General features: G+C 45.6%; 1 protein-coding gene across 1 annotated transcript in view; it reads right to left on the bottom strand.

Moving 5' to 3' along the window:
* The window catches only part of PCNX2 (pecanex 2), a 397,565-nt gene that overhangs the window by 205,101 nt on the left and 174,371 nt on the right, over window positions 1–18,093 (bottom strand). Inside the window, exons 16-17 of the mRNA XM_066594873.1 lie at window positions 4,332–4,434; window positions 610–702 (exon numbers count right to left, since the gene is read on the bottom strand). Coding sequence (XP_066450970.1) covers window positions 610–702; window positions 4,332–4,434 — 196 coding nt within the window. The remainder of the gene's footprint in view (window positions 1–609; window positions 703–4,331; window positions 4,435–18,093) is intronic.

Raw genomic sequence — 18,093 nt, forward strand, 5'->3', positions numbered from 1 at the left:
GGGAATTGATGAATTATACTAAGAATGTTTCATTAATACGAAAAATCTGGAAAACCACTGTACAGTGGTCGGTGAATTATTCGACATGTCATTTAAACTATGAGAATATGTCAAACTGCTTAAAGGGTTATTCCCATCACAGCAAGTTATTCCCTATCCTTTGGGATTTTGGTGATTGGTGGGAATCAAATCGCTGGGACACTTACCATCCTGAAATTTCAGCCTCAGCGCGTCCTAAAGTGTGATCAGCAGAGGCCGCGCATACACAGCTCCATGTGTCCTTCAGCGGAGGCTGTGCATGTGTCCTTCAGTGGATGCCGCGCATTTGTCTTTCTGCAGCACTCAATGGGACTGATGGAGATAGCCGAATTCAAGCCACTGACTATCTCCATTGCTACCCCTGAATAAATGGAGCAGAAGCATGCTAATGCTTTATGTGGGGAGGCTGATATTTCAGAATAGATGGTCATCCCAGTGGCTGCAAGTTGTTTCACTATACTGTGGATGAGGGATAACCTGCAGTGAAGTGAATATCCCTTTAAAGTGCTAGCAACAATCTAATTGTATAAATATATTCATAGTCTATAGATGTATAAATGTACTACTTACACTTAAGAAGAGAAACACTGTGCTGGCACTGACTGCAAAACATAAAAAACCAGCTAATGTACAGACGATTAGATCTGACAGAAGGATATCTTTCTGCGGAGCAAACAAAACAGTTAATGCTTAAAGTTAGTCTCTATTAATTTTTTTGTCACAAGCACTATACAAAAATGAGTGACAAACTCACCAGTCGAGCTTAGCAATTAATCACAGATGTCCCACAGACTGCAATCCCTGCTAGCTGTAATCAACCGGCACCTGCAGTCATCCCGATTTCGCCACTATACGGCCTGACCATTGTCTGTGTGTATAGCATCCCTCATTCTCTACCTCGCCATACCGTGCACATCTCCAGCCCCTTTACCTTCTGTATCACCCCATTATTTGTAGTATGCAAGCTCGTTGGAGCAGGACCCTCACCCCTACTGTTTCCATTAATTGATTACTTCATGTAACCGTTGTCTTGTGTTATTTTCCCTGTATTGTAAGCACTGCAGAATATGTTGGTGCTATATAAATAAAGATTATTATTATTATTATTAGATGTGCAGCTTCCTGATTAGGATTTAAAGTGAACCTGTCATTAAATTTTAGGAGGTGAACACCATGAGCCGGGTGGCGAACCATGCTGAAATTCCGTAAAAATATGGCAGTTTATTCCGTGAATTTTTTTTAGCTCATTGGTACTTGAGCAGGTTATTATGACTGTTATTATCATAATTTTACAGCTCACAGTAAATGCTGGTGAGTGGTGATGAGTTCATATCCGTTTCTGACCTATGGAAATGTATGACTTATCTTTATCATTCAGTATGGTTTTTCCAATGTGTCCATAAAAAAAGTTGGCTGCCCATCATTTTTAGATATATTGTCCAGGAAAATGAAAAATTCAGGTTGGCAATGCAGACCATGATAATGTAGTGCTTGAAGATACATTTCTAAGTGTGCAACTGTTAAAATCAAAACTTTATCTATGGGGGGGAGTGATAAAACTGCCTTGTACAGCTTTCTGATAGACCTCTGAGTTGTGCTGTAGGTGGGACTAATTACGGTTAACTGACTGTAATTACATTCACTCTGCCTTGATTTATGTCGCTCTCAGTATGTGAAGTTTTTTTGCTTTGTTGAGGCCGAGAAGGTGTAATTACAGCCAGGGACCTGTGACTAGTGGGTATACCTAGTTACGGGTTCCCTTTTATAGAGGTTGTCCTATGATTATATATTACATTTCTTTGGACGCAGGAGCATATTTTTAATTTTAATTGACAAATGGTGATGTAACATGAACAATATAGTATTTCATTATGGGACATCACTTTTTTATGGGTCCTTTCACACAGGCAGAATTACTCCACAAGAAATTTGCAGTATTTGCATTTTTGCAGAATTTTTAGCAACAAAATCCGCACAGCTAAAGTGAAGATTTTGATGTGGAATGAAAATGGCAGAATGCTGCCAGCAATTCTGCATCAAAATCCACATTTAGTCGTGCAGATTTTGGTTCAGAATTTTCAGGAAGGCATATACCACAACGCTGTTGCAGAATATCCTGTCCTGTGTGAAAGCACGTTGGAACATTGATTTTATACAGTTGAGTATATAAAAGTACATGGAAACAAAAGTATCAGAACAGTATGGCAATAAACATGATTCAAAAGTGTCAGAAAGTTGCAACAAAGCTCTGTTCATATTTGTGTTGTGGCTTCCAAGCAAAAATGCTCTGTCAGATCTGTTGCACAATGAACACTAGCAAACCAAACTGACTTATAATTGGGTCCATCAAGTCTCAGTAAGGTGTCCCACTCCATGCAGCATCCTTGTTGTTGACATGCAAACCCTCTGGTATTTAAATAGTAGTAACCTAATTAAAGGTACATTTTAATATTCCACTTCAGTCTATTAAGGTTTTATTGCTGTAAGGGGGGAGCAAAAGTAAAGATCATTAGATGAATGGTCTAGTTAAAGAGATATGGCGCCATTTAAGTAGTATTGCGTATCGCGATCGATTCAGCCATATAATCAGACTGTACTTGTGTCTAGTGTACAATAGTTACAGTTAAAAGCACCAAGAAAAAAATCACTACTGTATACGAGGGTCTGCTGATAAGTCTTTGGCTTTACCCAGAAAGAAACGAGATAGGAAGATGAAACTTTACATTTATTCCACATACTATCCACTGATGTCAACACACTTCTTACATCGGTATTCCAAGTTCTGTAAGCCGTGCAAAAAGAAGGATTTCGGTTGTGCCTCAAACCAGTCATCCGTAGCAGCCATGGCATCAGAAATGGTGTGAAATTTGGTACCCTTGAGGTGTTTCTTCAGGTTTGGAAACAGATGATAGTCAGAGGGAGCTAGATCTGGTGAATAAGGTGGGTGGTCACCTAGCTGGAAGCCTAGCTCCACCAGTTTTACCATGGTTGCTTGTGCAGTGTGAGCGGAGGCGTTATCTTGCAAGAACAAGATTCCTTTGGACAGCTTGCCGCGCCTTTTGGCCTTCAGAGCTGCCTTCAATTGGTCCAAAAGTTCAATGTAATACCTGCATTGATGGTGGAACGATTTTGAAGGTAGTTCACTAGCAGCACGCCCACCTTATCCCAGAACACAGACGCCATCACCTTAGTGGCTGATTTTTGCACCCTGAACTTCTTGGGGGGAGGAGAACCACTGTGCCTCCTGTCTTTTGACTGCTCCTTGGTTTCAGGGTCATACAAATAAATCCAGGTCTCATCCATAGTGACCAGTCAATCCAGGAAGTTCTTATCAGTCCGGAAACGCTGACAAATGGGCAGGGAAGTTTTCACTTGCATGCTTTTCTGATCTGTTGTCAAACATTTGGGGCCCCACTTTGCAGATAGCTTCTTCATGTTCAAATGTTCATGGATAATGACACAAACACATTCACGAGAAATTCCCATGATGTCTGCTATTCCTCTTGCTGAAATTGCCGATTCTCCAGTATGAGGTTGTGCACAGCATCGACAATCTTTGGAACAACAACCTCTCTCGGTCGTCCAGGACGTTCCTCACGATTGGTGCTGAAGTGGCAGGTTTCAAATTTGGCAACCCAGTTCTTAACTGTAGAATATGAAGGGCATTGATCCCCCAATGTCAGCGACATATCACCATGAATATCCTTTGCAGACTTTCCTTGCAGAAACAGGAATTTTATTACTCCTCTGCTCTCATTTGCTGTGAATATCGCCTTAGACTGCGCCATTTTGTTTTCACGCGTGCCTAGATCACTGTTGCCATAAGCTACAAACACAACATTTTGAAAACATATATTGGACAGATAAGGCTTTCATGTGATGTAACATTCGTTACCATAGAAACAAAAAAAGAACACAATGCCAAAGACTTATCAGCAGCCACTCGTATGAGCTCATTCAAAAGAATGGAGTTCATATTTATGTGAGATTTGTGCACCCCGCAATGCACAAATCTCGTATGAGAATCTTGCCCGTGTGAAGCAGGCCTTAACTGGTCACATATTGCAGGATGAAAATATAAGTTCTCAAAAAGTACAATAACATCAGTTATCAGTGACAGACTGCTGAAATTAGGTTGCTTGTTTCTACTTTCTGCCACACTCACTGAGGACACATAAAAAGATGTCTGGTTCCCCTTTAAAACATATTAAAGTCGGCTCGCACGAATCTGCAATTCAAATCCGGTCGTGTGTGCCCTCCCTTAGACTAAGAAAAGAATTAGAATAACTTACCAATGAGCTTTTTGTCTTCTCTGGTAAAGGATCTTCATGTTTTGTTGAACATATCAAGTTTTCAGGAATCTGGTCAGGAAACAGTTTGCACTTAATAGAAGACCTATAATAGAAGAAATTAATAGGAGTTAAAAATCATAGATGTAAAAATTTCTACCTTTTATTATCATGTTTTTAGGTTTAACGTTCTAATTATATAATATATGTTCATGGAGGTTAATGCTCTGCTCATCTGATACACAGTTCTAAAATACCTGAAAACACTGAATGGCTGCTTCAGGGTAAACACCCACTGGCGATTTTTTCTCCACAGCGATGCGAGACTAAAGTTAAAGTCTCGCATCGCAGTGTGAGAAAAAAACCAGCATGACGCCGGGATATCGGCATCACGCCGACATATCGCCAGTCTTTTCAATGGGGCCAGCGGCAGCAGCGCTAGCCCCATTGAAAAGAGATGGAGAATGCCGGGGACTTCTGCCACAGCTGTGACAGCTGTGGCAGGAGTTTCCTTCATTCCCGCGGGGACCCGGCACCCGGCATTCTATTCCATTGCTTTCAATGGGATCGGCACTGTTGCCGATCCCATTGAAAGCAATGGTTTCAGCCAAGCCCCGCAGAATGATTATCGGGGAAGGGCTTGAAATATAAGCCCTTCCCCGATAATCATCAATAAGTGTGTAAAAAAAAAAAAAAAATTATTACTCACCTCTCCTGCGCTCGGCCGCGTCCTCCTGCTGGCGCCCCAGAACTGCTATTAAGCTCTTTCAGCAGTCGGGAATTTAAAAATCCCTGCCTCCTGAAAGGGCTGTGCAGATTGGCTGAGGGCTCAGCCAATAGCAGCTATTGCTTAGCTATTGGCTGAGCGCTCAGCCAATCACACATAGCCCTTAGCTATTCATTCATGAATAGCTATATCTCTTAGAAAGCATTGATTTCAATGGGATCGGCAGCAGTGCTGATCCCATTGAAAGCAATGGAATAGAATGCCGCGGACTTCTGCCACAGCTGGGGATGAAGGAAACTCCTGCCACAGCTGTCACAGTTGTCACAGCTGTGGCAGAAGTCCGCTGCATTCTCCCTATGCTTTCAATGGGGCCAGCGCTGCTGTCGCTGGCCCCATTGAAACCACTTGCGATATGCCGGTTCTATACCGGCCTCTTTCTTGTGCTGCGAGGCGAGAGTTTTCTCGTGCTCTCGCAGCGCAAGAGAGAAAATATCATAAGTGTGCGTCCACCCTTATTAGCAACACTTGCTCTTTGACAAGAGATTCTCAGTATGGAAACTAGGACCATAACCACAGAGTGAAGCAAAAAGCAAGTTTTTTTCATGGATCAGTTTCAGTATGACCCACATTAGAATATAAAGGGAAAATGAAGAGCTTTTACTAAAATTTTTGTTGAGGAAGGGGGAATAAAACCCACAAATTCCACCATTGTTTCTGGGTTTTATTTTCATGCTGTTCACCATGTTTTTAAAAAAAAGCAATTGACTCATTCGCTGCATTCTAAGACCCAGTACATTTTTGTAGAGCTATGTGAGGTCCTGTGTTTGGAACCAGTTTGAGGAACATGTGACTTTTGGATTGCTTTTTTATTGAGTTTTTTTGGGAGGCAGACAAAAGAAAAATAGCAATTCTGGTATTACTTTTTAAAAATTTTTTACAGCGTTCAACAAGCATGATAAATAACAATATATTTTCATTTTCTGGGTCATTACAAATGCAGCAATACCTATTTTTTTAAATATTTTTCAGGGTATTTTATTCATTTAGGGCTTAGTCACACGGGCGCATCGGCGGCCGTGTTCCTGCACTAAAAGACGTCCGCACTGCAGATGCAGACGAATCTCCGCAGCGCCGGAAGAAAGAGCATGAAATTTGAAGAAGTGAAATTTTTATGCTTGAAAAAGGCGTTCTTCACACACTGAAACGCATTGCAGTTGGTTACAATAAAGCATGGTTTAATAACCTACTCTCTTTCGGACAATTTCTAACAACCTCTCCCTACTCGAGGAGCACGGAGTATAAAATTTTTTCCTATTTGAACTTATACTTACTGCAACGCTCCCCAGGATTGACGTGCCTTTTACCTACTACAGGACGTCTCTCCGGATCACCTGCTGGATGGTGGATTATTTCTACATGCAAACCCGGACTCCAGGTGCTGGTAGGTCCCCCATTAACTTGGGTAATCCCACCAGACACTAGGTGAGTGTTTACACACATCTTTCTAATATAGAAATATACTAATTGTTCAGCACACACGAGGTGCTGTTCATATTTCTTCTTTACTTTATAAAAATGTCCGAGGAGAAGAAATTCCTTCAATATTCAAATGAATACTTGAAATACGGATTCATCCCTTCTTCTACAAATGGACAGCTTCCCTTGTGCCCCATTTGTGACAAGGCATTTTCAAATTAAGCTATGAAGCTGTTGAGACTGAGTGATCACCTTGCAAAAATGCGTTCAGACAAAGTGTGTAAGCTTATTTCATTTTTCCAAGGTTTGAAGTCAGTTTGAGAACTGCAGCACTGTAGGCAAGCTATTTGGAAAATCTGCTCTCATTGCTGACAAACGCCTCCTTACTTCCTATAAAGTCTCTTTATTAATAGCGCAATGTAGCAAATCAAACTACTAACGACCACTTGTTTGTGAGTAGGTGAGTGATTCTTATGCTCCACCCCTGGTGACGATATCAAAGGTTCTACGACATATATCAAACACAGAGCCTGACCGATAGAAGAACAACAAAGTTAGGGCTCTTGGAAGGGGAGGACTTTGTGTGTATGAATCAGGATGTAGCAGAGCTGTTTGTGTGTGTGTAATGTGTGGGGAACAGTATGGATGTAGTAGAGCTGTGTGTGTGATGTGTGGAAATCATAATGGATGTACCATATAGCAGAGCTGTGTGTGTATTTATCATGATATAGCAGAACTGTGTTTGCCATGTGCTGTGTGTGTGATGTGTGGGGATCATAATGGATCTACCATACAGTAGAGCTGTGTTTGTGTGAATCACGATGTAGCAGAGAGTTGTGTGTAATGTGCTGTGTGTGATGTGTGGGGATCATAATGGATGTGCCATGTAGCAGAGCTGTGTTTGTGTGAATCACAGTGTAGTAGAACTGTGTGTGTCATGTGCTGTGTGTGTCATGTGCTCTGTGTGTAGGCTCAGGATGGATGTAGTACAGCTGTATGTGTGATGTGTGGGGATCATAATGGATGTACCATGTAGCAGGGCTGTGTGTGTGTCAATCAGGATGTAGCAGAGCTGTGTTTGTCATGCGCTGTGTGTCATGTGTGGGGTCAGGATTGATGTAGTACAGCTTTGTATAATATGTGGGGATCATAATGCATGTACCATGTAATAGAGCTGTGTGTGAGTGAATCAGGATGTAGCAGAGCTGTGTGTGTCATATGCTGGGTGTGGGGTCAGGATGGATGTAGTACAGCTGTGTGTGTGATGTGTGGGGATCATAATGGATGTACCATGTAGCACAGCTATGTGTGTGAATCAGGATGTAGTACAGCTGTGTGTGTGATATGTGGGGATCATAATAGATGTACCATGTAGCAGAGCTGTTTGTGTGTGTGTAATGTGTGGGGAACAGTATGGATGTAGTAGAGCTGTGTGTGTGATGTGTGGAAATCATAATGGATGTACCATATAGCAGAGCTGTGTGTGTATTTATCATGATATAGCAGAACTGTGTTTGCCATGTGCTGTGTGTGTGATGTGTGGGGATCATAATGGATCTACCATGCAGTAGAGCTGTGTTTGTGTGAATCACGATGTAGCAGAGAGTTGTGTGTAATGTGCTGTGTGTGATGTGTGGGGATCATAATGGATGTGCCATGTAGCAGAGCTGTGTTTGTGTGAATCACAGTGTAGTAGAACTGTGTGTGTCATGTGCTGTGTGTGTCATGTGCTGTGTGTGTAGGCTCAGGATGGATGTAGTACAGCTGTATGTGTGATGTGTGGGGATCATAATGGATGTACCATGTAGCAGGGCTGTGTGTGTGTCAATCAGGATGTAGCAGAGCTGTGTTTGTCATGCGCTGTGTGTCATGTGTGGGGTCAGGATTGATGTAGTACAGCTTTGTATAATATGTGGGGATCATAATGCATGTACCATGTAATAGAGCTGTGTGTGAGTGAATCAGGATGTAGCAGAGCTGTGTGTGTCATATGCTGGGTGTGGGGTCAGGATGGATGTAGTACAGCTGTGTGTGTGATGTGTGGGGATCATAATGGATGTACCATGTAGCACAGCTATGTGTGTGAATCAGGATGTAGTACAGCTGTGTGTGTGATATGTGGGGATCATAATAGATGTACCATGTAGTAGAGCTGTGTGTGAGTGAATCAGGATGTAGCAGAGCTCTGTGTGTCATATGCTGGGTGTGGGGTCAGGATTGATGTAGTACAGCTGTGTGTGTGATGTACTATATAACACAGCTGTGTGGCGCATTTTGCCACCAGAAACACTGATACTATAATTTCCTAATAATTACTAGTCACATACTATTGGTAAAGCACTTGTGTTACCACAGTTAAAGAGATTGTCAGTACTATGCTGGGACCTGATGCGTATGCCATGGTGAAATCGATTCCTTTGAGTAATGACACTGTTTCAAGAAGAATTGATGAGCTGGCTACTGATGTGGAAGAAATGCTTTTGGACATGTTAAAGAACATAGAATTTGTAATGCAAATTGCTGACTCAACAGTTAGAGACAATGAAGCATTGCTGCTAGCTTACGTTTGTTTCATTAATCGGAATGTAGAGGTAGTAGAGGAACTGTTGTTTACCAGAAAAGTAACCACCGACACAAAAGGCTTCTCTATATACAAAAGAGTGGACAAAGAGATATAGATCCGCACCACCACACAAAGATCAAGAAGTCTCAAATTAGGGATTTTTTACTCACCTGGTGCAAAGCGGGATCCCCACAGAAAAGGGGGTTACCCACTTGCACCAATGATCCCCGTTAGCCTGTAGAACTATAGGTGCTTTGTGCAGGATCCCCGAAATCCTTGGTCCAAGGAGATGCAGCAGTAGAAGATCGCCCCAGAAGGTATAAAACCAACAATGCGGAAAGTGCAATATGAAGAAAGACAAAAAAAACTCGTTCTGCGCTCTTTTAGGGGTCTTGCAGTCCAAATGAGAAAACTATCAGAACTCCACAATATGTAGCAGAGTATATTTATTTGTACATATAGTACATAAAAATCAGTGTAAATTTGCAACGCGTTTCGGTGCTAATATAAGCGCCTTTTTCAAGCATAACTTATACATAGGAATGATCTCTTTAAATAGTGTTACTTACCTTCCACGGAGACGGAGTCCGGAGCTTGCAGCGTGGGATGCCGGTCTCACCCGCGCTGACATGTAGATGATGCGACGGGTGGTTTAGTATGACGGCTTTGAGATTGTAGTAGCTACGCAATTTGCGTAGCTACGTTAAAACTTACAAAATTTGCGTATCTATGTCCCTCCGCATGGGCTCCGGATCCCGGCTAGGGGAAGTATGTTGTAACTTCGCTGTTTAGCAATGTATCTAAAAATTAACCAGATGTAATTGTTATATGATTAACATAAAAATCTCTTATAATGTTAAATATATATACATAAAAAAGGGGAAGTTTATCATTATATAAAATATAAAATGCAAATGATGTTTTTTGCATAACCTTTAAACAGTCATTATTAAAAATCATTATTAAATGGATTTTATATACTAATATACTAATATAGTAGCGTAGCTACTACAATCTCAAAGCCGTCATACTAAACCGCCCGTCACATCATCTACACGTCAGCGCGGGTGAGACCGGCGTCCCACGCTGCAAGCTCCGGACTCCGTCTCCGTGGAAGGTAAGTAACACTATTTAAAGAGATCATTCCTATGTATAAGTTATGCTTAAAAAAGGCGCTTATATTAGCGCCGAAACGCGTTGCAAATTTACACTGATTTTTATGTACTATATGTACAAATAAATATACTCTGCTACATATTGTGGAGTTCTGATAGTTTTCTTGTTTGGATTGCAAGACCCCTAAAAGAGCGCAGAAGGAGGGTTTTTTTTGTCTTTCTTCATATTACAAAAGAGTGGAAGAATTTTTCCAAGTAAAAAACCTCCCTTTAACAAATGTACTTGCTTGTGCAACCGATGGAGCTGCATCAATAATTGGTCGATATCGCGGATTTATAGCCCATTTAAAATCTGCTATACCTGGTATAATGGCAGTCCACTGTGTGATCCATCGGCAGCACCTTGTTGCTAAACATTTATGTGAGAGATTGCATAATTCTCTGTTCTATGTAATTAATGCTCTTAACTAGAGATGAGCGAACGTACTCGTCCGAGCTTGATATTCGTGCGAATATTAGGGTGTTCGGGATGCTCGTTACTCGTAACGAGTACCACGCGGTGTTCCGGTTACTTTCAGTTTCCTCTCTGAGACGTTAGCGCACTTTTCTGGCCAATTGAAAGACAGGGAAGGCATTACAACTTCCCCCTGTGACGTTCAAGCCCTATACCACCCCCCTGCTGTGAGTGGCTGGGGCGATCAGATGTCACCCGAGTATAAAAGTCGGCCCCTCCCGCGGCTCGCCACACATGCCTTGTGAGTTAGCTGAGGGAAAGTGCTGTTCTATTGGAGTTGCTGTAGGGAGAGTGTTTGTAGTGAGTGTAGGCTTCAAGAACCCCAACGGTCCTTCTTAGGGCCACATCTACGTGTGTGCAGGCTGCTGTTAGCAGTGGAGAAATTTTTTTTTTTCTCAAAATCGGCAGTGCAGAGCATTGCACCCGGCATTAGGGACAGAAGTGGTGCTTAGGCAGGGAGAGTGTTAGGAGTGAGTGTAGCCTTCAAGAACCTCAACGGTCCTTTCTAGGGCCACATTTAACTGTGTGGAGTACTGTGCAGGCTGCTGTTAGCTGTGTTGCTTTTTTTTTTTCTCAAAATCGGCGGTGCAGAGCATTGCACCCTGCATTGATACTACAGGCACAGAATTGTGTAGGCAGGGCCACAACACAGTTATTAGTCATTGAATAGGCACAGTGGGCCTTTCCTTTTAAACAAAAGGGAAAAAATTATATTTGCCCTGCCTCTGTCAGTCCTAAGGGCTCTGGGTACGTGTGTGCTGTGTGGAGAACGTAGAAAAATCAGACGCAACCAGCTACGGTTGAGTGCAGCCTTGCGCCAATTTCTTTCCTGTCTGGGAAATACCTGCTCTGCCACAGTTAATAACTCTGCAACAGTAAAGTTCTGTGACACTTTTGCAGGGCCGCAACACAGTTATATTAGTCATTGAATAGGCACAGTGGGCCTTTCCTTTTAAACAAAAGGGAAAAAATTATATTTGCCCTGCCTCTGTCAGTCCTAAGGGCTCTGGGTACGTGTGTGCTGCGTGGAGAACGTAGAAAAATCAGACGCAACCAGCTACGGTTGAGTGCAGCCTTGCGCCAATTTCTTTCCTGCCTGGGAAATACCTGCTCTGCCACAGTTAATAACTCTGCAACAGTAAAGTTCTGTGACACGTTTGCAGGGCCGCAACACAGTGTCAGTTATTAAACTTATTATTCAGTAAATAGACGCAGTGGGCCTATCCTTTTAAACAAAAGGGAAAAAAGTATATTTGCCCTGCCTCTGTCAGTCCTAAGGGCTCTGGGTACGTGAGTGCTGCGTGGAGAACGTAAAAAAATCAGACGCAACCAGCTACGGTTGAGTGCAGCCTTGCGCCAATTTCTTTCCTGCCTGGGAAATACCTGCTCTGCCACAGTTAATAACTCTGCAACAGTAAAGTTCTTTGACACTTTTGCAGGGCCGCAACACAGTTATATTAGTCATTGAATAGGCACAGTGGGCCTTTCCTTTTAAACAAAAGGGAAAAAATTATATTTGCCCTGCCTCTGTCAGTCCTAAGGGCTCTGGGTACGTGTGTGCTGCGTGGAGAACGTAGAAAAATCAGACGCAACCAGCTACGGTTGAGTGCAGCCTTGCGCCAATTTCTTTCCTGCCTGGGAAATACCTGCTCTGCCACAGTTAATAACTCTGCAACAGTAAAGTTCTGTGACACTTTTGCAGGGCCGCAACACAGTTATATTAGTCATTGAATAGGCACAGTGGGCCTTTCCTTTTAAACAAAAGGGAAAAAATTATATTTGCCCTGCCTCTGTCAGTCCTAAGGGCTCTGGGTACGTGTGTGCTGTGTAAAGAACGTAGAAAAATCAGACGCAACCAGCTACGGTTGAGTGCAGCCTTGCGCCAATTTCTTTCCTGCCTGGGAAATCAAATCACTGGTAATACACCATGCTGAGGGGTAGGGGTAGGCCTATAGGACGTGGACGCGGGCGAGGACGCGGAGGCCCAAGTCAGGGTGTGGGCACAGGCCGAGCCAGTGTGGTGGCCAGGGGTAGAGGCAGGGCCAGACCGAATAATCCACCAACTGTTTCCCAAAGCTCCCCCTCGCGCCATGCCACCCTGCACAGGTCAAGGTGCTCTACGGTGTGGCAGTTTTTCACAGAGACGCCTGATGACCGACGAACAGTGGTATGCAACCTTTGTCGCGCCAAGATCAGCTGGGGAGGCACCACCAACAGCATGCACAGGCATATGATGGCCAAGCACCCAACAAGGTGGGACGATGCCCGTTCACCGCCTCCGGTTTGCACCACTGCCTCTCCCCCTGTGCCCCAACCTGCCACTGACATCCAACCCCCTCTGAGGACACAGGCACTACCGTCTCCTGGCCTGCACCCACACCCTCACCTCCGCTGTCCTCGGCCCCATCCAGCAATGTCTCTCAGCGTAGCGTCCAGACGTCGCTAGCGCCACAGTTTGAGCGCAAGCGCAAGTACGACGCCACGCACCCGCACGCTCAAGCGTTAAACGTGCACATTGCAAAATTGATCAGCCTAGAGATGCTGCCGTATAGGCTTGTGGAAAAGGAGGCTTTCAAAAGCATGATGGCGGCGGCGGCCCCACGCTACTCAGTTCCCAGTCGCCACTACTTTTCCCGATGTGCCGTCCCAGGCCTGCACGACCACGTCTCCCGCAACATTGTACGCGCCCTCACCAACGCTGTTACTGCCAAGGTCCACTTAACAACAGACACGTGGACAAGCACAGGCGGGCAGGGCCACTATATCTCCCTGACGGCACATTGGGTGAATTTAGTGGAGGCTGGGACAGAGTCAGAGCCTGGGACCGCTCACGTCCTACCCACCCCCAGAATTGCGGGCCACAGCTCGGTGGTGGTATCTGCGGCCGTGTATGCTTCCTCCACTAAAGCACCTTCCTCCTCCTCCTCCTCCAACGCAACCTCTGTCTCGCAATCAAGATGTGTCAGCAGCACGTCGCCAGCAGTCGGTGTAACGCGGCGTGGCAGCACAGCGGTGGGCGCAAGCGTCAGCAGGCCGTGCTGAAACTACTCAGCTTAGGAGAGAAGAGGCACACGGCCCACGAACTGCTGCAGGGTCTGACAGAGCAGACCGACCGCTGGCTTGCGCCGCTGAGCCTCCAACCGGGCATGGTCGTGTGTGACAACGGCCGTAACCTGGTGGCGGCTCTGCAGCTCGGCAGCCTCACGCACGTGCCATGCCTGGCCCATGTGTTTAATTTGGTGGTTCAGCGCTTTCTGAAAAGCTACCCCCACTTGTCATACCTGCTCGGAAAGGTGCGCCAGCTCTGCGCACATTTCCGCAAATCCCACACGCACGCTGCCACCCTGCGGACACTGCAACATCGGTTTAATCTGCCAGTGCACCGACTGCTGTGCGACGTGCCCACACAGTGGAACTCTACGCTCCACATGTTGGCCAGACTCTATGAGCAGCGTAGAGCTATAGTGGAATACCAACTCCAACTTGCGCGGCGCAGTGTGAGTCAGCCTCCTCAATTATTTACAGAAGAGTGGCCCTGGTTGGCAGTCATCTGCCAGGTCCTTGGAAAATTTGAGGAGTCTACCCAGGTGGTGAGCGGCGATGCTGCAATCATTAGCGTCATCATTCCTCTGCTATGCATCTTGAGAAGTTCCCTGCAAAGCATAAAGGCAGACGCTTTGCGCTCGGAAACAGAGCCGGGGGAAGACAGTATGTCGCTGGATAGTCAGAGCACCCTCCTGTCTATATCTCAGCGCGTTCAGGAGGAGGAGGAGGAGCATGAGGAGGATGAGGAGGAGGGGGAAGAGACAGCTTGGCCCACTGCTGACGGTACCCATGCTGCTTGCCTGTCATCCTTTCAGCGTGTATGGGCTGAGGAGGAGGAAGAGGAGGAGGAGGAGGAGGAGGATCCTGAAAGTGATCTTCCTAGTGAAGACAGCCATGTGTTGCGTACCCTGGCACACATGGCTGACTTCATGTTAGGATGCCTTTCTCGTGACCCTCGCGTTGCACGCATTCTGGCCACTACGGATTACTGGGTGTACACACTGCTCAACCCACGGTATAAGGAGAGCCTTTGCACTCTCATTCCCGAAGAGGAAAGGGGTTCGAGAATGATGCAATACCACAGGGAGCTGGTGGACAAACTGATGGTAAACTTCCCATCCGACAGCGCTAGTGGCAGAAGTTGCAGTTCCGAGGGCCAGGTAGCAGGGGAGGCGCAGAGATCATGCAGCATGTACAGCGCAGGCAGGGGAACATTCTCCAAGGCCTTTGCCAGTTTTATGGCTCCCCAGCAAGACTGTGTCACCGCTCCCCAGTCACGGCTGAGTCGGCGGGAGCACTGTAAAAGGATGGTGAGGGAGTACGTAGCCGATTGCACGACCGTCCTCCGTGACGCCTCTGCCCCCTACAACTACTGGGTGTCGAAGCTGGACACGTGGCCTGAACTCGCGCTGTATGCCCTGGAGGTGCTTGCTTGTCCTGCGGCTAGCGTCTTGTCAGAGAGTGTGTTTAGTGTGGCTGGGGGAATCATCACGGATAAGCGTACCCACCTGTCAACCGACAGGCTTACACTCATCAAGATGAACAAAGCCTGGATTTCCCCAGACTTCTCTTCTGCACCAGCGGACAGCAGCGATACCTAAGCAATACGTATTATGCACCCGCGGATGGAAGCATCGTTCTCTCTCACCATCCAAAACGGGGACATTTCTGCTTCATCAATCTGTGTATAATATTCCTCCTCCTCCTCCTCCTGCTCCTCCTCCTGAAACCTCACGTAATCACGCCGAACGGGCAATTTTTCTTAGGGCCACAAGGCTCACTCATATAATTTTTCTAAACAATTTTTATACGTTTCAATGCTCTTAAAAGCGTTGAAACTTTAACTTGAACCAATTTTTCGTTAAACTGGGCTGCCTCCAGGCCTAGTTACCACTTAAGCCACATTAACCAAAGCGATTAATAGGTTTCACCTGCCCTCTTGGTTGGCATGGGCAATTTTTCTGAGGTACATTAGTACTGTTGGTACACCAATTTTTGTGGGCCCTCGCCTACAGTGTAATCCAATTAATTTTTTGCCCACCTGCATTTCAGCTGACGTTACATCAGCTGTGTTGGGCACTGCAATGGGATATATTTATGTACCGCCGGTGGGTTCCAGGGAGCCACCCATGCCGTGGGTCCACACGGAGTTGTAACTACATGTGTCCACTTCTAAAGAGCCCCAGTCTGACTGGGGCATGCAGTGTGGGCCGAAGCCCACTTGCATTAAACATGACATTACCTCAGCTGTGATGGGCAATGCAATGGGATATATTTATGTACCGCCGGTGGCTTCCTGGCACCCACCCATGCTGCGGGTCCACACGGAGTTGTAACTGCATGCGTCCACTTGTAAAGAACCCCAGTCTGACTGGGGCATGCAGTGTGGGCCGAAGCCCACCTGCATTAAGCACGACATTACTACCTCAGCTGTGTTGGGCAATGCAATGGGATATTTCTATGTACCGCCGGTGGCTTCCTGGCACCCACCCATGCTGTGGGTCCACAGGGAATTATAAATGCATCTGTTTCCACTTGTAAAGAACCCCAGTCTGACTGGGGCATGCAGTGTGGGCCGAAGCCCACCTGCATTAAGCACGACATTACTACCTCAGCTGTGTTGGGCAATGCAATGGGATATTTTTGTGTATCACCGGTGGGTTCCAGGGAGCCACCCATGCTGTCGGTCGACAGGGACTTCACAATAGGGAGTTGTACCTGCTTGTGTCTATGAATTAAAAAGCCCGGTCTGACTGGGGCATGCAGAGACACCTTGACAGAATGAATAGTGTGTGGCACATAGGTTCCCCATTGCTATGCCCACGTGTGCAGCTCCTGATGGCGGTGGCACAGGATTCTATTTCTCATTGCTTCTGTACAGCATTGTGGGCTATCGCCCCGCCCCTTTTAAAGAGGGTCGCTGCCTAGCCGTGCCAACCCTCTGCAGTGTGTGCCTGCGGTTCCTCCTCATGGCAGACGCACTTCTAAATAGACATGAGGGTGGTGTGGCATGAGGGCAGCTGAAGGCTGCGCAGGGACACTTTGGTGTGCGCTGTGGGGGGAGGGGGGGCAGTTGGGCAGCATGTAACCCAGGAGAAGTGGCAGTGGAGTGTCATGCAGGCAGTGATTGTGCTTTGTTGGAGGTAGTGTGGTGCTTAGCAAAGGTATGCCATGCTAATGAGGGCTTTTCAGAAGTAAAAGTTGTTGGGAGGGGGGGGGGGGCACTCTTGCCGCTATTGTGGCTTAATAGTGGGACCTGTGAACTTGAGATGCAGCCCAACATGTAGCCCCTCGCCTGCCCTATCCGTTGCTGTGTCGTTCCCATCACTTTCTTGAATTGCCCAGATTTTCACACAAGGAAACCTTAGCGAGCATCGGCGAAATACTAAAATGCTCGGGTCGCCCATTGACTTCAATGGGGTTCGTTACTCGAAACGAACCCTCGAGCATCGCGAAAAGTTCGTCCCGAGTAACGAGCACCCGAGCATTTTGGTGCTCGCTCATCTCTACTCTTAACCAGATAAAAGCAGAATCTTTGAATGAACCACAAGCTCTGTCAAGACAAAGAATTTTAACGTCTACTCCTACACACTTAAGCGAGGTCGCTGTCAAGAGGAAAGTGCTCACGATGCTTTTATGAACTTTTTGACAAAGTAGTCCAGTTTCTTCACCCGATTGACTCAAGCCTTTGTGATGAAATCGAACTATGAGGTCTTGACGTTACCTATCTCGCAGACATATTTGACAAACTCAACAAGGTCAACACAAAGCTACAAGGAGACAAAAGAAATTACATTAAGGCTAAAGGCATAATCTTTTCCTTCATTACCAAACTGGAGCTTCATACCAATAACCTGAGCTGTCGCGAGCTCTGTCAGTTTCCAAATCTTCAAGAAATTGCATGCAAAGATGGAGATAAACTTCAAGATGCAGTTCTATGTACCCTTGAAATACCCACGTGGGTACTCAATCCATTTTCAGCAGACAAAATTTCATCCCAGATTACAAGAGCAGTTGATCGACTTGAAACACTATAGTGAAGCCCAATTACTTTTCCAACAATGTGGCTATGAATGTTTTTGGATGAAAGTGAATTCACTGTAAACTGCTCTCACACCTGTCCATCACCCCCTAGCTGGCTCAGGGATTGGTTAGTTAGCTGTCCCCTAGCACAGGATTGGTTAGCAGGCAGACTATAAACGGTAGAGAGTGGACAGGGTTAGTTAGTCTAGTCCTGGAGATAGCTGAGAGAAGACTGTCCAGACACTCTGAGTACTCAAACTACAAGAAATGTTTAGCAGAAGAGAGAGATAAATGAAGAAAAG

This window comes from Eleutherodactylus coqui, chromosome 3 (genome assembly GCF_035609145.1).
Source record: "Eleutherodactylus coqui strain aEleCoq1 chromosome 3, aEleCoq1.hap1, whole genome shotgun sequence".
In the NCBI taxonomy this organism is placed as follows: domain Eukaryota; kingdom Metazoa; phylum Chordata; class Amphibia; order Anura; family Eleutherodactylidae; genus Eleutherodactylus; species Eleutherodactylus coqui.